Source organism: Taeniopygia guttata, chromosome 3 (assembly GCF_048771995.1).
Source record: "Taeniopygia guttata chromosome 3, bTaeGut7.mat, whole genome shotgun sequence".
In the NCBI taxonomy this organism is placed as follows: domain Eukaryota; kingdom Metazoa; phylum Chordata; class Aves; order Passeriformes; family Estrildidae; genus Taeniopygia; species Taeniopygia guttata.
In genome coordinates, this window is record NC_133027.1 from 72,574,172 (window position 1) to 72,597,626 (window position 23,455).

The window sequence follows — 23,455 nt, forward strand, 5'->3', positions numbered from 1 at the left end:
TGTGCCTCCTTACTACCTACACCTACTGGTGGAGAGAGCATGATGAAAGAATAAAGCAGATGTTTAGCACACATAATAGAATTCTATAGCTGTCACCAGCTTTCAGTAGCATAGCTTATGGTCTTCATATTTATTCTTGGAAAAGTTCACCATGGAGCAAGATAAAGACGTTCAATTACAGCACTAATGTACCTTTGCAGTCTCCTTCATCAGCTCTCATCACTCTGGACTAGCAATGGAGGGATGAGCCCATGATTTTAGAAGCATCCAACCCATACATTTCCATACATAACTACAATTATATATTATATTTCTCTGGCTGTGGTATTTCTAGTGGTGTAACACAGAGTATATATAGGTCTTTAAAAACTGCCCTGGTAACCCCAGCAGGGTGATTCCCTGGTATCAGACTGGTTTGGTCATTCCGTTGCTGTGCCTTGGGATGGCCGTGAGCAGGTTACAACCTGGCTACAATGGGAGGTCACCCTCTCCCTGGTGAGGTGCCAGTGTAAACACCCTCAGCACTGCTGTGGCAAGTGGGACTGAACCAGTTTACACCTCCTAGGTGCTTGGTCCCTTGAGGATCCTCAGATTCTACTTGGATCTCGAGGATCAGGACTTCAGACTACCTGCACACCACGTGAAGTGGGTTAAGGTCCTTCTAAAAGCAGGGTTCTAAACCAATGAGAAAGACTGCTACATTTCTTGTTATTTGAAATACATAGATGTGACTTTTGTACTTGAAAGAGAGTGATTCGATGTCTGCCTAGTGCTGGTTTCAGTGCCAGTAGTTCTAATGTGTGAGCTGCACATGCTCACATTGACAAAAGTGCTCACAGATTGAGGGCAGCTCCAGTGGAAGCTGAAGATGACCATGTTCAGATGACCCCAGTTGTTTTTAGATGAAGTCAGCTGGCAAGGGCACTGCGTACAAGGCAGTCACAGCAATCTCAGAGGTTCCTCAATCACTCGTCTTCAGATTTCATTTGGGTTGCTGGAGTCGCGTTCATTGCTGCTTCAGATCAAGCGGCTCCTACATATGCTGGGTTGCTTCCCATATTCAGCAGGCAAGGAACAGTGAAGAGCAGCAGAATACATCATCCCCATTTTACCCGAGCATGCCAGGTTGGACTGCGAGCCACACGGCCACAACTAACAGAGACAACAGCAGCGCCCGGCCCTGCAGCGCCTTCCACACAGCCTTGTGGTGCCACCTTCAGACCAGAGCGAGGCATCCCTGCCGCTCCCTCGAGGAAAAGCCTATCCCACCTGCGGCTGCTCTCCAGTCCCGGACTGCCGCCTATGACGCTGTTGAGACAGGACGGGAATGAGATGAATCCGCTCAGAAGGCGAGAGTAAAACTCTGATTTATTTCAAAATGCATCGCTCTTTATAGAGAGCTTCATCCAGACCAATTCCATTGGTCCTGAAGTGAAAACAAACCACACCATTGGTGCAGAGTGCATGATGCACAGTGTTAGAACTTAACTATAAACAATGTGAACAACAAGAGAGATAAAGAACCTTATTTACATTCTTTTCCAACAGATGCCCAGGCTTCTACCTGGTTAAAAACTCTCCGTTTCTCTCTTTGATTGAATCTGAGACCAACAGCCTACGGTGACGGTGAGTCAAAACCACAGCCCTTTCAGTTACAAACTGAACCTTGTTCCCTTGCATAAAAAAGGAAAGGAAAAGCAAAAGAAAACAAAAGGATCTGGCCCCTTGCAGTGCTAGGTCATTAAAAGCTGTGTCGAAATCTGCAAATCCCTGAGTCATATTATTTTATTTTGGCAGAAACCTCACAGAATACCCCACCCTGAGTCTGGCTCCCATGAGATCTTGTGGGTCCTCTTCCATTCCTATTATGGTACACTGATCAGTAGAAACTAGTAAAAAATGAGATTAGAACTTTCAGGGAAAACTTAATATGACCTCCTAAGCAGCAATTTTACAACCATGACCAGTTAAAGGCACAGTAACTGTGGTGAAAAAAAATTGAGAAAGTGCATGATGTACAGATCCAATTTGACATAATACATCTCTTTTTACATAAGCCAAAATTTTCTAGCAGATGTGATCAACAGAAATCATGTGAATTAAACATTTGGCATTGGGGTTTTTTTTCACCTTTATACTTAAGATCGACACTGACAAGGCCAATTCTACCTACTTATTGTTGTTTATTACTCAGGAAGAATGATTTTATTAATATACAGGCTGACATTCTCAAGTTACTGAGGTATCAGCTATATATTTTCTAGCCTAGTGCAGTCTTTATTATTTCTGAATTTTACTATTTGTTCTAATTTAGTCTTCAAGGCAAAATTTCTAAAACACCAAATCTTATTCATCTCTCATGTTCTCCTGTGTTTGCTTTAACATTCTCCCAGCCTCCACTTTCCTCTTCAATATTAAACTAATAGCTTTTATGGAAACCTTTACAATTTTGATGTATTTTATTGATGGGTGCATATAAAATTCACAGGAGTGATTGGAAGCAAAGGATTGTGGTATTAACACAATGACACATCAAATAAACTCCATAAAACAAAGTCACCTTGCAAGATATACAGAATAAAAAAACATGACTAATTTATCCCTTAACCTAAAGTTTATACAGTGCATGAGGTCTAAATCTCCTTGTTCTCTCATATAACATGGATATAACATTACATTTTTAGTAATCTGGTAAAATCTGTTTACTTCAGTATGTTTGGGGATTTTCTGTGGTCAAGACATTCAGTTTGTTTTTTGTGTTTGGTGAGGTTTTTTTTTTTATTATTTGTTTGGTTTGTTTTCTGAGGGTGGAGACAGGGAGGGGGGTTGAGCAAGAATAACCAACATCTATCAGGGATTTGCTGATGTTAGACCAAACTTCTTTAAAGCCCAATCTGAGCCTCAGAATGTACCATTTTGGGGGACAGCTTTCAGACACAAAGCTCACATCTGTGACATACTGGGGTCTGTTCAGCTCATGTGAAGGCTCTTCAGCTTTCCATGGCATTTCGGAGAGCAGATGCCCCAGAGAAACATTCATGTGTGACATCTTAGGCCTCAATATCCTCTGTACATCCGGGCTGTGCTGACTTTGGGGACCTGTTTATACAACCTCCAATTACTGTTAATAGTATGAACTCGTTAAGGAGTTGGTTCTTTGAAAACTGTGATGAGTTTCTTTGTCTGTTTGTACCCACAACAACAAGAATAATCAGCAGATTCTCTGAGGGACTCTTGGTGCTGGCTCAGCTCATGTTGTTCCACTGATTAGAGATGGGAACTTCAAAGCTGACCTCTGACCAGCTAAAGACTTGGCAAGGAGGTGGCTGGGACAGGCAGAGGCAGTTTTTCCTACAGCTTAGGAGATGAAGGAGAAGTGGAAAGTATGGGAAGCTGTAAGCAAAACAACAATAACAGAAGAAGAAATAAGAGTAGAGGAAATTTTTTAAGGACTGGAAGAAAGGAAAACGTGGAGGATAGACAGGAAATACAATTTAGGAATCACATAGATAGAAAGGCTGTTGTGGGAGCTGAGGTGCTCTTTGCTGCCAGACTAACCAGGGGAGTTAAGACATCCAGTAAAGAGTAATACAGGCCAGGCACTGCTGGAATGGAGCCCCTGAAGATCTGAACCAAACTTTGCAACTTTTTTTGCTGTTATCAGTAGCTATAGCTGTACAGTTACGATTAAGTAATGGCACCGTGAACATTGTATGCTCGGCTAATCTTTTGTAATGAGGAAAAGGGAAAACAATGCCAGGATGAATGGGCTGTCTAGACGACAGCCGCCAGGAGTGCAGCCGGCAGGACTGAGCAGGGCCCGGGGAAAAGGTAATTCCGGCACCGGGAGACCACGACCGCCGACTCACTGACCACCTACTCACAGCCGACCCCAGAACTGCGCTGCGGGCTAATTACCATGAGAAAGAGAGGAACGACGAGATAATAGGAGTTTGAGAACTAATTAACTAATTCACGTCGGCCCCGTGAGGGCAGCGGGCGGGAGCGCGCGGGCACGTGCGCCTTGTTTGGGGGGCGGGGCCCATGGGGGGCGGGGCCGGCGGGGGGAAGGCGGGGCGCGCGCGGGGCCCGGGGGCGCCTGCGCGGCGGCGGCGCGGGGCGGGGCGGGGCGGGGCTGAGCCGGGCCCGGGCGGCGGGGCCTGTTCGGTTCCCTCCGCCGTCAGCGCCGAGCCCGGGCGGGGCGGGCAGCGAGCCAGCGGCGGCGGGGGTCACCCCTCCCGGGATGTCGCAGAGTGCCATGTCCGAGACCTACGGTAGGATCTGGAGGCGGGGTGAGGGACCCACTCTCCCTCCTCCCCTCCGGGGGAGCGGGCCCGGGGCCGGGCAGTGCCTCCTGAGGAGCGGGGACGGAGCCGGTGTGACGTGAGGGCTCCCCGGGCTCGGGCGGGGCCCCCTGCCCGCCTCAGCCCCCAGCGCCTGCCCCGCCCGGGGCTCCCGGCCGGGCCGGCAGGAGCGCTCCGAGCTGTCCCTCAGGGTGGGCAGGGAGCGGCTTGGGCGCTGCTCGCTGGTCCGGGGGGTCCAGCGGGAGACTCGCCGGGAGAAGCTGCCCCTTCCTTCACTTGGAGACGGCGGGTGCTTCTGCGGGTTAGGTTAAGGTTTCGGTCTTGTTGTCTTAGATGTACAGGCATCAGAGAACAGTTAACTCTGAGAGTGAGTTGGGGGGCAAAAGACCAGTCGGTGTGTTCGTATGTCCCTGTGCTGGCATGGGTGTCTGACTTCCACTGTTAGGAAAACATCCGATGGAGTAAGTCGGAGTGCAGGCACTGACAGGGTGTGTCCAGTGTGTCGCTGGGAAGCATCAAAGAGAAGTGAGGAGTCAAAGAGGCAAGCAGAGCTGGTATTGCTGGCTAGGTGGAGGAGATGAGAAGCAACTGAATAGTATTCATTTATTTTCTTTATAATTTTACTTGAATCTCTGCTTTGAATATATTTATTTTCTACCGTTTCCATACCATACTGTTTTGTAATATTTTCCAGTATAAAGATGCTGTTGTACATATGAACATATTCTAAAGCCATGTGGTAGGTTCACATTCATAGTCCGTGAGAGTAGGATCAGAATTGAGTGGGAGATAATTGAATAATCGAAGCAAATTTGGACACAACTATTCTGGAAATTGTTTTGGAGGCTGGGATGTCCATCAGGAGTAGGCCAAGTGACCTGATTGTTTCTACTGTGTAAGTCATTTTATTTTCAATACTGTAGTCATCAATGCTTGATGTTGTGTCCTAACAGTCAGTACTTCAGTGTACAGCAAATGCACAGAACTAAGAGGCAAAAAGAGGCAAGAGTGTGGGGCAGCACTTCAAGTGCCAACATTAGGATACCCAAACCCTGCTTCTTTTGTCCATCTGTTCTAGAAACATGTAGAAGTTACATATCAAAACCAGAGGGGTGTGCTTTGTCCATCTAGATTTGAGTTTAAACAAATTCTTCATGCTCTGTACTCCTGTGATCTAGAACTGGAATCACTTTGGCTATGCTTATGGTGGTCTCTGAGAAAAAGAGTTGGTAGAAAACCAGATATGACAGCATTTCAGTGTTGCTCCTCCTTTCATGCTGTAAGGCTAGGTAAGCCAAACAGATTATTGGTATCTTAAACCAGAACATTGAAGTATTTTTTGCATTGTTCCAGTGATGCAGAATAGGGATAGTAAGCCCACTGGAGCTGTTGAGACTTTTATATTATTTTGGTATCTGAGAAAACAAGCCCTTGAGATGGAAGCTTTGTAGTTGTGGGCTGGTCCTGTTATTTGTTTAATTCTTGTTTGATACATTACCTTTTGGAGTTTCCGTGTTTGTTCTTATGCACACATAGGCTACAAAAAAATTCAAAGCTAGAAGGCTGGAGAGTGTCAAGTTATAGAGAACACAGAAGAATAAAATCTAAGTTATAGCATAAGGTTTAACTAATAGCTCTTCAACCTCTGACCATAACAGTAGAGAGTAACTAATTTTGCAGTGTCCTGTCCATCTATGTAGCAGTCCCATTGACTGATCAAAGTTAGCAGTACCATATGATTAAATTATGGATCTTCTGTGCTTGATAAACTCTCTGGATTTAATGTGCTCACTGTCCTAACAGAGTGGTTTGTTGCTGACCAGCTGTCACAATGGCCATGGAGGATAGGAGAAGTATTAGGTCAGTTCCTCCTGGTGACTGAGACTAGGGGTCACTGTATCCCCCTCCTGGAATCCCTGTAGCTTGTAAATCCTTAAATAATTAATTCGATTTTTCTTGTCACCTGAATTTTGACCCATTCTAATTATGTAACCTCAAGCTTTTTATCCCACACAGGCTCTGGAAACTGGTTGGTGGTTGTGTTGGTGTTTTTCTTCACAATGTCATTTTGCTGTCTGTCTTTTATATGATTTTAACTTTGCTGTGAGGCTTCAACTTCTCTTTCTGTTGAAAGGGGGGTTATTTTTTTCAAAAGTTTTCTCAATCCATAGAGCATAAAGATCCTTTCCATTGGCCACTGCTGTTAATTTCATGTCTCCTGGGCTTTTTTTCCTCCTTTAGTTTCTTCATCCATGTCAAATTCTGTCTTCTCTGAAGGGTTTCTGTTCACTCACTTTTCACGACTGGTTCTGTCCATTATTGAGATTCTTGTCTCTTCCCTCTTTTCAAACAAAGTTCTGCAGCTTCTCAGCCTTGACACTAACTTTTGCTTACAATTCATATTTTCACTCCTGCAAATCTATTACATCAGTTGTGTAACTTCTGTTCTTAGCTTTCTTATCTGTTCAATTTTTTGTGTTCAATTCAGTATCTATTCAATTCTTATGTGTTCAATTTATTTCCCGTACAAAGGGCCAAAAACAAACCAAACATGAATACAAGACAACTCCATGAATTTTGAGACTGGGTTTAGAAAGAACATTTTCCTGCTGCTGTGGGGAGAAAAGGGATTTTCTTTTAGAAGTTTGACATTTAACATTGGAAACAGATCTCTTATTCATAGGAAAACTCTTTTAACTCAAGTTTTCTGAGATGTAATGGCCTTTCTGTAGATAATTGCCATATAACAAAACATGCATGTTTTAGCTTGCTTCCCAATGCAAAATATACATGTTTTTATGGTAAAGACAGCCTGACAGAAAGTTGCTTATCCTTAATAAATAAGTGCAAAGCAACCTTTGGATTTTAAATGGTAGAAGGATGGAAGTTGTACAAGCATTGAATAAATGCAATGTGTAAGATTCAAGTCAAATCTTTTCACTTCTTCATTCCTTGTATTTTTTCCACCAGCATCTACAAATCCCAATCTGGTCACATAAGTTTACCAATCTCTGTCATTGGCAGAGACTGTACAGTCTTTCCATCCATTTGAAAATAATTCTTTTTGGTCTGGACAATTTGATTTGTCCTTTTCTTGCCATCCTGTCCCTCAACATTTAACTGATGATGTTTGCATTTCTCAACATGGTCTTCAGTTTGTTTCAAATCTAATTTTATTCCTTAGAGAACATAGCTCTTTTGCTTGTGATAAAACAGAACTTCCCTCTCTGAAGCATTCTTTTTGCAGATTGGAATAGAGCCACATCAATCTGTTCTACCCTTTTATCTTCTTAACTTTCTACTTGAGAAGGGAGTAAGCAGTGGGAATAGCTCCTCCTTTCATTTAGGGGCAGCATGTGCCAGTAGGTATGCATCAGAGCACTCTTTCCTCCTGCCCTATGCCGTGAATGAGAGTTCCCAAAGGGTCAGCATTAGTGATTATAAATTCTACTCTGTAGCAAGGAGTTGGGAGGACTTCAAACTGAGATTGGGGATATAATTTGGTCTCCTCCCTACCCTACTGTATTAGCAGTGTGAAGGAAACAATTCTCATTGCATTTTAAGGACTAAGCTACAGCATCTCAGAAGCTTTTTGACTATTTCTTCTGCTGGAGCAAACTTCAGTCAATGGAGGAGGTTGTATGTCTGGGGGTGGTTGCCACATCAGCCATCTGTTTTTGCTGGTGCTTGAGTCAAAGCCCACAATTGTCTCTCTTCTCCTTTCCCCTCAGTTCACACTGCACCACCACCCCCAAAAGAAAAAAACAAACACAAACGACATGATGTAATTTATGTAGTTTAACAACTTGTTCTACTGGTGCATCTTTAGGGTGAAGCCACAGTTTTATTCCTTTGTGCCTGTGCTAGAAAATGTTTTATTTCCTGCACCCCCTACCCTGTTTGGGATCAGGTGATGCATGTAGCTCTCAGAGGGGAGTAAACTGATTCTTTCTTAAATACCTTATTTCCTTAAACAGCCATGCTATGCTGCATTTCATCTCCTAATGATTTCTGTAGTGCATATTTTGTAACCTTTTTTCCCTTTAGCATGGAGTTCAGTTTTGATCCTAAATCCCTTCTGTATAAAGATGATCTTATTTAAAGGCAAAGTGCTTTAACTTTTCTAGGCCTTTTCAGTAGCCAGCATGGCAGCAAGAATTTGTAACATCTGAATGATGTTGCTTTTCAGCTTTTCTATGAAGGAGGAACAACAGAATTCAAAAGAAAAGTTTCTCTAGGGTGACAGCGTTGGCAGCTGACTGGAATGCTGGAGCTCTGAGCTGCTTTGTCAATTGGAAAAAAAAAAGGAGATTTAAAAAAAAGCTATGAAATGAAGTGAACTAACTCCTTTGGGAAGAGGACACCAAAAACAAAAACTGGAACAATTAAGCAGTAGTACAAACACTAGAATATGAGTTGCATTTGCTGAAGTTGCTAAGAATCAATATGTAAAGTTTGAGTCCACAGTAATGGTCTAAAAGAAGCTGTCTGCCCAGTCTCGTTTGATCTCATAGTGCTTCCAAACTGTGCTAAGTTTTACATACATCTGTACAGCTTAAAGAGAAAACATTTCAAGTCCTAAATCATGTGCTAAAATAAGTAATAGAAATGTAGTTGATGTGGTACTGGTTATCATACAGAATGATATTATAAGAAAGAAGTTGCAGAATAAACAACAAGATGAAAAACATTCTCTTTGTTCTTACCTGGTATTACCTTATTTGTTAATAGACTAGGCTATGAACTTAAAACAAATCTTGGTATTTTTAACATTTGGTATTGGCAAAGCCTTTTTCTTGTCCTTCATTGCAGTTGATTAACTATACAGAGTATTCCATATTTTCTGAACCATGTTATCCAATGCTCATGGATAAACTGATAACATAAGTTTAAAAGCTTTTTGTTAGTTTGAATAATTTACATAAAATTTGAGTTTAAAAAGATAGAAGCATAGTTATGTTTATGAAGGTGACAGTGTCCTTAAGTCTACATGTGTTTGGAAACATTGCTGCCTTTGGTGCAGAAAGGTTTTAAATTTTTTGTTAGAAGGCTGACATAGTCATTTTACGACTAAAACACATTTCTCTGAGTTTGGTGGAATAAAACACATTTCTCTTATTTTCATACTGTGGAAAAAGTGAATTGTGACTAGTTTCAAGTTTCATCTTAAAAAGTCCATTTGCTATTTTGTGAGATGATTTTTTTTTTTTTTGTCTACTAAGTAAGCAGGCATTGAACTGGCATCTAAGTGATTTATTTGTAGGAGAGAGTCTCTTTTAAATTTGTCTGGCACAGTAACATCTGGATAGAAATTAGGAGTCTATTATGAAGTGCTGCTAAAATATATTATCAATTTAAAGACATTAATATAAAATCCCAAATAGCACTGTTGCTTTCAGATTAAAATATAAAGCACCTCAGCTTAAAACACCTAAAGGAAAAATGCTGTTCTGATGCTCCTCCAGATCAGTGCCTGGCAGCGACACGGCTGTCCCAAGGCCTGACTGGCCTGCAGCCCGTCTGTGCAGAAGAGAGCAGTGTGTTAAATTTGCTGCTCAGTGTGGGTTTGTGGGTTGCACAAATATGCTTTCCTGAGCCACATTTGACAACCAGTGCTTGCAGTTACGGTGCAAATTAGTGGGGAATAAAATTTCGGTTTTAGTCTTTCCCTGGTTTGGGTTTGCAGTAGTTGTTGAACTACTGTCAATAACACGAGTCTTCTGCTGGAGAAAAAGGAAGGTATACATGAATTTTATAATTGTTTTTAAGGAGAAAATCTCAAACAGCATTCACCAAATACAAAGCAGAACCAGTATTAATTGGATTTCAAGTTTATTTTTGGAAAATTGACAGACTCAGAAACAGATTGTTTTAAATGTATCTACGTCCCAGAATATCTTTCATTTTGCGGTACTTTGAAAGTGGTAAAACCAGTGAGGTTATACACACACACACATAGTAATTTAAATATACAAAATTATGTAAAAGGCAGCTAACCAGTGATATTTGATCCATGAATGTTGAAACTTGGCTTTCTTTGAGACGACTGTTTTTTTATCCTAACGCTTTGGGCTATTTATGATATCTACATTTCATGCTAACAGTGAAGACTTGATAGAGTGAAGGGTTCTCAGCTCAGCGTGTTTTGCATTGAGATGACATGAAGGGCCTTCCTTTACAGGAGTTAACATTTTTCACAACCTGAGGGGAAAATCCTTTTTGTAACTTTTTTTTTTTTTTTTTTTTTAATCCAGAAAGCATGAGCAGCTGGGTGGGGGCGTGACGAATGAAAGGATTTTGGAACAGAAAGTCTTGAGCATGTAAATGGTCATATTTGTGAGCAAGAAACAGCAGTCTTCTGAGAAGGGTAAAATTCAGAATCTATTCTGAGCCTGTTACAGCATTTGAAACAAGAATGGCAAAATGTAAAAAACCAAAAATCTTTTGTAAAACATTACCTCATTTTAAATATGAATAAAATCCAGAAGATGGGTGAAGATGAAGAACGGTACTCATTTCCAGGACTCACAGCCCTGTCTTTTTAACAGTGGGACTCTTCTTAGCCTTTGAGAAACTTGCTTATTCGTTTTGCCATTGCTAGGGACTGTTTATGATATACCATTACAAGTAACTCCTTCATGGAATGGAATGAGCACATAGATCTGTGTGCATCTTAAATTTGATTTTTGAAACTAAGTACTCAAATGAGGTCTTGGTATGTCATAGGGACATTTCTCTCTCTCTCAGGATTTTTCATAGAGGCGCACAGAGAGACAGAGAAAACAATTTCTATTTCTGCGCCTTGTTTTTCCATTGGAATGTGTTTGGAGAACTGTTTACCTGGGATGATTGCTTGATTGGATTCTGGTGAGGACTGTTTGAGCCTGATGGCCAATCCAATCCACCTGTGGTCTGGACTCTCAGGGAGAGGGTCACAAGTTGTGACTTAGTTAGATATGGTAGTTAGAGAAAGTGGTATGTAGTTTTAGTATTGCCTTTAAATAGTATATTAATGTATTGTAGTATAGTTATAATAAAGAAATCATTCAGCCTTCTGAACTGAGTCAGACATCATCATTTCTTCACATTGAGTTCACCTGCATTTACAATACTGGTAGAGGATTTTATCAGTTCTTTGATTTACTGAGCATAATTTTGTTTTCTTTTTATTCCACAATATCCTGGGCCAATACCCATGTAGCCTACTTGACAGCTTTGAACACTCTTAATAAAATTAGTGATTTTATTTTTGTTGTTATTGCAAACTAAGTAATTTTCCTTGCATGCTTACCAGATGTCTTCTGGAGACCTGCTCAGTTTCTTAGACAAACTGTGCAATAAAGAGTAAAAAATTTGCTGCTAGTAGAAAAATAAATAGGGAATCTTGCATGAGCTGTAAAGGTTGCTTTGGTGACAGTATGTTAGGGGAAGCAGTTGTAAGCTTTTTAATCGGTTTATTATTTTTGAGAGCTGTAAGACATGGAAGCTTCTTCAGTCTTTAGGAAAACTGAAAGCAGATTTGTGATGGTAGCATTAAAGCATTTTATGTAACTGTTGAAACAATAGAAATGGGCCATAAATCTTGAAAATATGTATTTCCAAGGAACATTGATATAAATGGCTCATAAATAGGTAACAGAAATACATGTATATTAATTTAACATGTGGAAGAAATGTGAAACTAGGCATCTCAGAATAAAAATTATTTCTTCCCTCTAAATTTTGCAGAAAAATACTGTGGTTGTCCCAGCTGTACAAGGATTAAAAACAAAGTATGAGTATTAAACTGTTAATAGAGAAGTTCAAATAAATGTTCCTTTTAAACAAAAAAAAAAGCACAAAAAAAAATCTCAACCACTTCTCTCTAGAGTTGTAGATTTTGAGAAATGTTATCATTGTATATTTATGTTGACTAGTTAATTGCTTACACACTCTTAACACACATTACAGGAATACAAGCCAACCATTTACCTGTGGTTGGGCCTATTTTAGCTGAACTCAGATTCAGCTATTTCTGCTTTGTTTTGTCTTTCTTGCCTCTCCATAAGGAAGAATTCGTAGTTCTTGCTGTGTAACATCACTATTTCAGACACTGGATAATTCTTCAGATTTATTGCTATTTTGCTGTTTTTGTCATCTATTCCCTTCTCTTTGAAATGACAGTTACAAGAGTAGCTGTTATTGCAAAGCTCACAGCTGGCTTGTGAGCTTGATCTTGTCACAAAAATGTGAGTCCATACTAAAATTTAGCTTTTTTTTTTTCTTTCAATCTTCAGATTTCCTGTTTAAGTTCTTGGTCATAGGAAATGCTGGAACTGGAAAATCCTGCTTGCTACACCAATTTATTGAAAAGAAATGTAAGTACATATGAAGGACAATAAGAGTTCTCCACCACCTTGTACCAGAGGTAAAGGCTCTGCCTACGTAGGTACCTATCATTGGTAGGAAAGTGCCCCTAATTCTCTTATTTGTGTAGGTGAGAATTTTAGTAAAGAATTATGTTCAGAACCATGCTGTAAATTCTTATTGCTCGCTGTTTGTCTTTAATCTAAAGTCTAATATGGAGCATTATTCTGTGTTATTCTCAAATAAATATAACAAGATGTTGGTGAAAGTAGACTTATGTTCTGTGAGAGGTATTATTTGCAGCTGCATGATTCCCTGGATATATAGTAGAGATTTGGATATTTTAGAAAAAATAATTAAAGAACAGCTGAATTGCTTGAGTAGATTTAGAAAGCCTGCAGCATCTTTCAAAATAAATAGTAACTCTGTTTTCTTTGTTAAGGACTGTGGTCTGTGATAAATACTGATAGAGATTAAATTGTGAATGTTATTCAGAGATTAACAGATAGCATAAAAGAAAAATTCCTGTTGGATTGTACATTTGGCATCAAGATTAAACAAAAATAATATACATTTAGAAACCTTTGTAAATCTAGGGTGACTGTTGTCTTTCTCAACCAAACAGTAATTCACCTTATCTCTTGAGGAATACTTAAGGATAACGATGTGTAAGCTCTAAGGAACATGGCTTGATTCTGAGTGAACTTGAAACAAGCCCTTGCTTCCAGTAAGAGCAGGCGTAAATTGCTGAGATTCTGTGGTATCAAGAGCATACATAGAGGAAGTATCTTAACTTTGTGCATTAAAGAATTGGCTCTTGCATATTCATGGTCAAGACCGTGTGCATTCTCATTAATTTTAATTTTAAATGGCATCAAAGTATTAGAAAAAACAGTTGGGAAAAAATCTACAAAAAGTATTTTGCCACTTATTAAAGTGAACTGGAAATTATTTAAAGCAGGTCTTTCTTGTAGTAAGTTTGACTAAACTGTCAAAAATTCTAAGAACATTCATTTCTGTGTGGTGACAGTGAGCTTATGAGCTGCACTGAATTTGATGGTTCAGGAAGTTTGCAACTTGAACACTGAGGAGTTTTTGATAATATCTAAATTGTTTTATGTAAAAACTATTCACGCTAAATATTCTTCATATAAGTTTTGTTTTCTTTCTTTTTTCGTAGTCAAAGATGACTCAAATCATACTATAGGAGTGGAATTCGGTTCAAAGATCATAAATGTTGGTGGTAAATACGTAAAATTGCAGATATGGGATACAGCAGGACAAGAGCGGTTCAGGTATGCTTTTCAGCATTATTACAATTGCTGCTGTGAATGGTGGATGTTATTTATCCCTTCTTGTAAGCAGGCAAAGCTTTTTGGTCAGTGGAATTGTTTGTCTGCTTTCATATTAACCTTCCAACCTGGATACAGTGACACAGATGCGTCAATATCGGTAGAGCAGTGCTGCCTTGCAGGGCCTGAGTTTCTGCCCTTTCTTTCATTGGGTATTTTCTGTTAAGGTATATGAGTGGAATAGATAGCTAAAATCTTGTCACCAGCCAAATTCATAATTAACTATTTTAACTATGAGTATGCACTCAACTCTAGGAGACCTATTGGTTAGAATAAGTAAATGTCAGGAAGCTGTAAGCTGTTCAAAATCTACATGGAAACAATTGCACAATATAATTACATATAGTTTAATTAGAGAAGGAAAAAATCAGTCAAATTCATTGGGGTAAATACATTTCTAGAAAGACTGAGATATCTTAAGTTTCTTAGAGAAAAAACAATTTGTCAGCTTATAACAATCAGTGTACTTTTAGTGCTATATTTTAAGTGTTCTACATCTGAGGCATAGGTCGAACTCAGTAAAAATCTAATGGATTCCTGGGTACATTCACCATCAAATAGGACATCACTTTTTTTAATATATTTTGTGGGGATGGAGTATGTATCTGAAGTCTCTTTGTTTTGGGAGAGGGGGTTGGTTAACAAAGGTGAGTGTGCTGGTAGAAGTCTGAGTTTTGGGCAGCAATCCAGTTAATGTCTTCTATCAGACCAGTCCTTTGGATAATACTTCTGACTAAATAAAGCTGGGCTGTGATATATAGTCTTCATTAACAAGGTCTCTTCAGTGTGTTGGCTAGATATCAGCCTCCAGTTCTATATCTGGTCATATATTATGATGATTTGTGCACCTTCAGCACCACACTGGTCATAATGGACTCTGAGAATCTTCATACAGCTATATTTAATCAAAGTGCTTCATCAAAATCGTGGTTGCAATTAGTCTGCTGCTGCACAGCTGATAGCACTGTGTAAAAAACACGTTTTGTTTAAATATGTAAATGAGAATTCTGTTTCATAATACAGATTGTGTTATATCTTTAACCCAGATTTTAAGCAATGAGGGCACCACAGTAATGTGTATTTGTAATTCTATTCCAGGTCTGTAACAAGGAGTTACTACAGAGGGGCTGCAGGTGCTTTGCTTGTCTATGATATAACCAGGTAAGAAAGCCAGAATCTCCTTTGCTCATAGACTGCCAGATCCAAGTAATGCACAATGATTCCTCCCCAAGTACCTAATGCTCTAATCGAGATTGGACAGGAAGAAAAGGAAGTAAGTATAAGAAGTACTTCTGTTTCAGTGTGTATTTAAGCTTTGGAACTTGCTTGTGAACATTCACTTGATATTGTGAATGTCAGATGTGAACAATCCTAAAGGGTTACACAAATTTGTGGGGATCAGCCCCCCAGTCGCTGATCTAATAATGGTGGACTGCATGCAGCCACTGGCTCAGCAAGCCTTGCCAAAGAAACAAGCATGGACTTCAGCCACCCTTAAGCAAGATGGTGCACCCTTTCTTGTGGAAACTGCTGATCAGTGTGCTGGGATAGAAGGTTATCCTCTGGAGAACATAGCTCTGCCTACACATTCTTTAACTGTAGGCCAAAATTCTATTTTTTCTGCATCTTTCAAAGTTTTAATATTACAGGCAGCCAATAAAACTCCTTACCATTACATGTGTTCACATTCTTCCTGCCACCATTGACTGGTGTTTGTCAGATGAGTTTTGGGTTGGTTAATGGTTGTTGCTTGTTGTTCTGTGAATGAAGGGTTCTCTCAGCCAGCTTTGAAATCTGTGTTCTGTGCTTAAGGTCACCTGGAGTCATCTGTCATTCTTACTGCTTGAAAGCTTTCTCCCTGACCACTGCTACAATGGCAAGTGGTGTGTGCAGGGTGGCTGCCTGCAGTGTAGGTCCTGACACCGGTGTGAAAGTTCAGGCATGCACATCTACACAAGCCTTGTAAATTCTTACAGTCCCACTGGTAATTTAAGTATCATTGAATTCCAAGTGGAACAGTATCTCATTCTGTTATCCCAAAATGTTGTGCACAAAAGGTTAAAACTGGATAAGAGCTTAAAATTTTAACTTTTTACATTAACACAGTATTTTATTGTTGTGTGTTTATATATTGTGAATAATCTAATTTTTATTTTTAAAAACTCAAGCTTTCATTAGTTTCATGAAGGAATTTGATACTCTTCCCAGTTCATCACTGGCACACTGAGATGTGTAGGTGCTTTGCCTGATTACCAGCATTTTGTTTGCCACAAACACAGATTTGCTGTCTGAATTTTGTTTTGGTGATCTGTTAATGAGAATTAGTGTATCCTAATAAAGGATTTATTTCATTTCCTGCACAGCCGGGAAACCTACAATGCACTTACTAATTGGTTGACGGATGCAAGAATGTTAGCAAGTCAAAATATTGTGATAATACTGTGTGGAAACAAAAAGGATCTTGATGCAGATCGTGAAGTCACTTTTTTAGAAGCATCCCGGTTTGCACAGGAAAATGGTAAGTAGTACAAAACCTTCATGTGGCATTCAAAGATGTGTAGTCCTTCAGATCATTTACATTTTTGTGCAGTTGGGCTGTACTTTATACCCTCTCTTCAGAAGAGTTCTGTCAGTACCTGAGGCCCAGAGAGGCAGTGCCTGCAGTGAAAACTACATGTACTACTTAAGTCTCATTAGCAGTGGTTCTTCCACTCACAGCTGCTCCTTTAAGAATACCCTCTATGTTGAGATATATTCTGTAGGAAATGTAATACAGCTTCAGGTATTGCCTTGTCTCCAAACAGCTGAAGAGAAAATGAAAGACATCAATTCCCAGTTTTCAGCATCTTAAAGACTCTGTAGATAACACACAAAGTTGTATGGGGTGTGCTGCAGTTTGAAGCGATGAGTTTTACTCATTGAAAACTGAGTTCAGTGCAGGGCATGGATCCAGACCACAATTACCTGGTCTGTAGTATTCAGAATTTCCAATCTGAGGACATGAATCTGTATCAGCTAAAGCCAGTCTTGGTCTGAGCTTCTGTGCTGCAGTCCTACCATCAGCAAAATCTGGTTTTGCTTTTATAAATCAATTAGTCTTTTCTACCAGCTCTGGTTACTGGCTTTGCTTTTGCATGTAACCTCCATTAATGGGAAACTGTATGACATTTGGTTTCAAGCGCAACTTTGCATGCATAGCCCAGATTATCTTTGTACTCCAGCTTTCTAGGGTGCCTGAGTAAATTTTAGGGGATATTTTTTGTGGTTTTGCCATCAAGTTTTTCTGGACCATGCTTTTTGACTATAGATCTCTGTACAAATATTTTTATTGCTCCAGGCTTTCATGTTTTGAATTTTTTTTTTACCTGCTATTCCAGACTTGTTTTGAAGATTTTTTTTTTTTTGTGTGTGTCAAATGTAGAGCTGATGTTCTTGGAAACAAGTGCTCTAACGGGGGAAAATGTTGAAGAGGCCTTTGTACAGTGTGCAAGGAAAATACTCAATAAAATTGAATCAGGTAAATTAAGCTTTATATTTATAGAATCTTTTATCTGAAAATGAATAAAAGTGCACATCGAAATATCACCGTTCAAAGTCCTCTAATAGAATTAAAGCAAAAAACCCAAAAATTTCATTTTGCTAAAATAGCCTATTTGTTTAAAATAACCTATTTGTTTTCTCGCTGCTTCTCGTATGCTTTAATAGGAATGGATGTCTAAGTGAGATCTGTATATCCAGAAAGGGGTGGTGGTGTGAATTGTGGGTGTTGTTTACCTTAACATCAGGTCTGAGTGTAGGTTAGACCTCTTTATCTTAAGTCAGGTCTGAGTGTAGGTTCTGTGTTCTGTGGATTGCTGCGTCCCTACAAATACCAAGCCTGACATTAGGTGGTTTTTGTAGTCCAGAATAAAAACCTAATATCAGGGCAGTCATAACTTAAATTCTGCTTCTCATATGTAATGGGAAATACACTCAGGAGAATATAAACAGTAATACTAAAAATTTCAGGGATGTTTCCTAGCAACTGTTTCTCTGAAGTGACCTCTCTGCCCCTCAGTTGAAATCATTTTTACTTTTGCAGATCTAGAAATATACCAGAACCTTCTCAACACAAGTGGGAGGGTTTCTGCTGGAGACAGACTCCTGTGTGTCAGATATCATTACAGCTAATTTGCATTCCAGTTTTTCTTTTTTCTAGCTGCTTGAGATCTTTAAAGTTTTAAGTATTGGCCATATTGAAAAGTCTGTCTCAGATTCTAATTACAAGTTTCCAATGCCAAACACAAATCTGTAGATTAAAATAATATGATAGTATATGTTCAAAGGAATTTTCTGATTACTGCATCAAATCAATGCCAAACAGCAGCTTTCATTTTAAACAAACAAACAAAAAGAACCTAAACAAAATCAAAGCTCAAATAAAAAAAGAAAGTATAGCTATAGTATAGTTTTTCACGATACTATAGTTTGATGACTGCTTTAAAGAGGCACTGCCACCACAGAATTAAGTCTTATTTTCTGTGAACTGCTCCTGGCGTTTTTGTGTCAGCATACAGCCGTTGAATAATGCAAAAATGGAGACTGTAAGGATCTTATGGAGGTCTCTCTTGGCCAGACCACCATACAGCCATAAGAACAGTTCTGAAGACACAGGGTATGAAGTAGGCAGAAGTGGATACCAGAAGTTGGAAAGGTTGATCATTTTCCCTGGGGAGCAGTTATTTTCAAAATCCTTCTATCAGATTTTTGTTTGGCTTGGTATCTGCAGTTACTGTTTTCTTTGCTATGAGCCTCTGAAAGCCAGAAGTTTTAAATTGTATTCACAGAAAACATTTTAGACCTTTCTTTTGCCCAAGGTAGTGCAAATGCATTTCTTGTTTGCAGCCTAACTCTGAGACAGATTGCTTTGTCATCATGGTCAAGGGCATATGGTTAAATTAGAGGAGAAAATGATTCAGGTTTGAAATCGCCTAAAAGCAGGCAGAATTGAGATAATCTCTCCATAAATAGATTAGAATATAATTATGTTTTTTCTTTAATCTAATGTTAATGGTTAATTTAGGATGTATTATTTGTACGTGATCTATGTTCTTGTGACCATTTTGTTTCTCATCAGGAGAATTGGATCCAGAAAGAATGGGCTCAGGTATTCAGTATGGAGATGCTGCCTTGAGACAGCTGAGATCACCACGCAGAGCACAAGCACAAAGTGCTCAAGAATGTGGGTGTTAGAGAAACAAAACACAAAATCCCAAATACTTACTTTAGATACAGAAGGTAAGGCTACAAAAATCTTGGGGTGGTGGGCAAACTAGCATATTTCATAAATGTGCTGTATTGGGTGCTTGGCTTTTTCACAGTCAGCCTGTAAAGTTACAGAGAATCTGTTGAAACAATGCACAGTGGAATGGATTGGGTTTTTTTGCTCTCATCTGCTGGGAAGACTAGAGCTCTTACTGATGTATTTCTAAATCTTAGCTTAATCTTAGTAATGCTGGGGAAAGCATTTTAAAATTCTCTATTCCTGGCCCTAATAGCTGCCTAATGCACTGCAGAGAAAGTGCAGCAGTTCTTTTGCATTGGGAAGAAACATCAGTAGAAGTAAGCATTCACAAAAATATGGTACAGTATCTTGTCCTAAGCTATTATAAAGTATTTTCTGAAAATGAGGCCTAAACACTGAGATTCAAAAATTAAAGACAACACTGAATTTCAAACTTACACTGACTTTTGCCCCTACCTAAAAGCAGCCTGAAGTTATTCTGATTCCTCTCTGTTATTAGCAGAAATGTAAACAAGCTAACAGTAGTTATTTGCTGCTTAAGCAGTGTTGTCATCTAAAGTAATTCATCTGGGGCTGTTGCAGCCTAGAAAACAGGTGTGCAGTGTTCTAAAATTCTTCCAAAGATGTTGTTCAGAGAAAGTGAGGAAATAATTTTTCTCTTTAGGAGAAGAGACGTAAGTCACATAAACTCCTAAGAACAGCTCTGTGGTTAGTCTTTCTTATGTTTAGAAGAGAGTTGTCCTTAAGACACTTCTCATTAGTCACTGGATTTTACATAACTCATTGCAATATGTAGTGGCTCTTAGTACAGTCCTTTCTCCCTGTGTAGTTAATTATTCTGGTATAATTAAGCATTATTTCTCTAGTACTAGGACAGTGATATCAGATAAGTACTGCAGGCATAGTTCCTGCATCACTTTTACTATATTCGTTCATCAGCTTGAACAGTACATACAGCAGAAGACTTATGGAACATTAAATAAGGCAGCACATAATTCTACATTCTCATCTTTTTTCCTGTGTTCTGGGAGCTTAGCTCCCAATTAAAGCCCAGAATTTTAAATAATGAATCCTTGAACTGCTTTCCTCTTCTAAAATTCCATTCTTCAACTAAGAGATTGCTAGAAAAGGGCTTTAATTTGGTTCAGCTTTGGTATGGCTCTACAGAAATGAAAATTCACTGATCTTATTTCAAGAGTCAGATTTCAGATTGATCAGATATGGGTAATTAATAGAGTTCTTATGTATTTTGTAGCTGTCCTTGCAAATGGTGTTTGAAGAACCAGAAAAGCTTGAAGGCTATGCAGTTTTTAAAAACATCTTTCCACTATCTACAAGCAGAGCAGACCGCTGACATAAAGGTATCCTGTAGTAGGGGGCAGGAATGTGCACAACACACAAGTCTGCAAAGTGAACAGGATAGTTTGGTGGACAATATTAAGGTTCATACCTCTATGTAAATGTTTTCTATTACCTGTTTTTGTTCTTTCACTTCTAGTTTAAAGCATTGCAATGTACTGTAAATAATGTCATAGTAAATTTACAAAGCATGGTATACTTATGTATGCTATTAGAATGTTGCACTATAAGCAGTTTAATATTTTATTTTTTTATCATATAAACAAATTTAACTGAGATAGGCTTTGTCACATTTGTTTGTTGCACAATAGTTTGTATTTACAACCTGAATTATAAAACCACTGGCAACTGTCAGTGAGAGGTTGTTGGTTTATTTTTTCCTACTCAGTTTGCCACCTTCTAACAAGCTGTTGACAGGATCAGTTCTTAATGTGTGGTTATGACCCATACTTCTGTATCCTGATCTGTCATGTTGGAAAAGGCAAGTTAAAGCACAAGAGCAGAGCAAGAATGCTACTCTGAGATATACCATCTTTCATGAAAGTTCTGTTTATTCCCTTTGTCCTGACATTTTTGGTTCAAATGGATGCTTATCTGAAAAGTATGCACCTTAGGTTGTTTCTGAATTAAATGGAATTAAGCATGCTTTGTACTTGAAAAGCCTGAGTTTAGGTTTAAAAAGGCTGTTGGGTCCAAAATTCATGTTGTGTCACTCCTCTGATTGTATTTAGGATTGGATTTGTTACAGAACCAATACTAGTTATTCCCAGTGGTATTCTCTTCCTGGTAAGAGTGTGAAGTATTTTTTGAAACAGCATAACTGTATTTTCAAGAACATCAGAGAACTCCAAAGACACTTACCTGTCTTAATACTTGCTCAGTTCAGTTTGGCTTTCAGAACTGCAAATACTTACCAAAAGTAAGTCCTCTGGAGCAGGAAGTTGGATGGAGCTGTCTCCACCAGTCCAAATAGTCAATTATTAACTGGGATGCATTTTCCACCAGAGCTGAGGAGGGTGTTGGTGCCAAAACCCCAAACAGTTCTGGAATGCTGGGAAAAGATGAGGTACCGGGTGGTCTATTCCATCACATGCCATTTCCACAGCCCCATCAGGTTTCTTGGCACACTGACTAAAGCTGAGCACTGACACAGCACAAGCAGAGCTGAAGGTTCCTCTCCTGACACTGTTAGAGTGGTGGAATGGGTGTTTGCTGTTGATCAAAACCTCTTTCCCTTATTACAGTAGCAGTTGAAAGGAGCATAGGACTGTTGCTTATAGATAGAAATTTCAGGGGTTTCACAGGGATTTTCTTCTACTTCTTTCTGTCCCTTTTACACACAAGGCCTCTTTTATACTTGGTTCTTATGATCATTTTGGTCAAGTGTCTCTGGTTTAAAAAGCAGTAAGCAGTTTTATTCTTTCAGTAACTGTATTAAAGCTGTTCCCTTCCTCCCTGGAAGGAAAGACTAGTGTCATTATAATGAGTTTGGACATGTTTTTACCATTTTTTAATGTATACTCCTACTGTACACACATTAACCTGGTTAATGTGCATGTTTTGTAGTGTCTCAGCCTTTTATGCTGCATATCTTGCTGACATTCTAAAAAGAAATTTTCTAAAATTGCAACTCCTTAGAGAAATACTGTTGGAAGCAATAGCTCTCAGCAGTGCAAACTCTATTGTTTACTATTGCTCCTCTGAGTTTTATTTCTAAAAATAAACATCATGCCAATATCAGCCCTGGAGTATATTTCAAGCTTTGGTATTATAGTTGAAACCTAGCTCACCTGAACAGTAAGTCATAAATAGTCATAAAATTCTTACTTTACCAAAGCAAGAGAGGTGGGAGTTTTACATGAAATACCACCAGGTACCTATATCTGAGGTTTCATTGGATGTGGAGCTTTAGCTGTTCAGCCCATTAAGAGATTTAAATGTCTTATTAAAGCCTGTGTCTTGCCTTTTAATGAGTCTGTTGGCCTACACTACTTCATTTAATGCTTGTATCTAGCACCAAATAAAGAATCTTCCGTGATTTTCTTCCAGTGAATCCTGTGTACTTGTACAAGCTTTATCTGTTAAGTGAAGTCAATAACATGACTGTTTGGAAACTCACATAGAATTCACAGTTGCCTCATCTTTTTTTATATTCAAATAAGTGTTGCAGTATGGCTCAAGTGTTCCCTTAAGACCTGTAAAAAGCAAATGCCATAGAAAAACCTGATTAGTCTGTATACCTCATTTCTATTATACTTTATATGCTGGAAGAATTAACACTATAAAAATCTCAAGAAATACATTGTAAATACTCAGTAAAAATAGTCTCATTCATTTACTGAAGAATCCATGGCATAGAGAACCTCAGCGTAGTCAGCTTTTAAAAGCTTATTTTTTCCTGTTTGCATGAGTATACCTGTTCATAGTGATACAGCTTCCTGTTTTCTCTGTTGTCCTTTTTCCTCCAAAGCTTTACATTTATATTCTTAAAGGTATATCATTTAGGATAGCTAGTACAGCTGTGTTTTTTTCATATTGTAGTAGGGCAAAAACAGTGATTCAGGTCAGGAAAGCATGTTAAAAATCTCTGTGAGAGTTACAGGAGGAACATAAGAGGCTGGAGTGGTAACTGTAATCTAACTTCATACCCAGTCTTACAGGAGCCTGTCACTTACATTCCAGGAGAGACTGTCTGGGACAAGCAGAAGCCACAGTTTGTATGCAGGAACTAAAGTATCCTATAAGGGGAAAAAAAAAATCTGAAATCCCAAAAAGCACAGTACAAACAGTCCAGGCACTTTGTGTCACTC

At 39.0% G+C, this 23,455-nt stretch overlaps 1 protein-coding gene across 2 annotated transcripts; it reads left to right on the forward strand.

Moving 5' to 3' along the window:
- Window positions 1-4,112: 4,112 nt before the first annotated feature.
- Window positions 4,113-22,698, forward strand: RAB4A (RAB4A, member RAS oncogene family). Of its 2 annotated transcripts, XM_012572579.5 has the most exons (9): window positions 4,122-4,274; window positions 10,559-10,671; window positions 12,581-12,661; window positions 13,831-13,945; window positions 15,101-15,163; window positions 16,366-16,520; window positions 17,424-17,519; window positions 19,119-19,279; window positions 20,542-20,569. In XM_012572579.5, the coding sequence occupies exons 2-8, from the start codon at window positions 10,629-10,631 to the stop codon at window positions 19,232-19,234; spliced, it is 669 nt and encodes a 222-aa protein (XP_012428033.1). In that variant the 5' UTR covers window positions 4,122-4,274; window positions 10,559-10,628; the 3' UTR covers window positions 19,235-19,279; window positions 20,542-20,569. The 2 variants fall into 2 exon arrangements, with proteins under 2 accessions (XP_030124159.1, XP_012428033.1); XM_030268299.4 differs by lacking the exon at window positions 10,559-10,671 and having other exon boundaries at window positions 4,113-4,274; window positions 20,542-22,698.
- The last annotated feature ends 757 nt before the right edge of the window (window positions 22,699-23,455 follow it).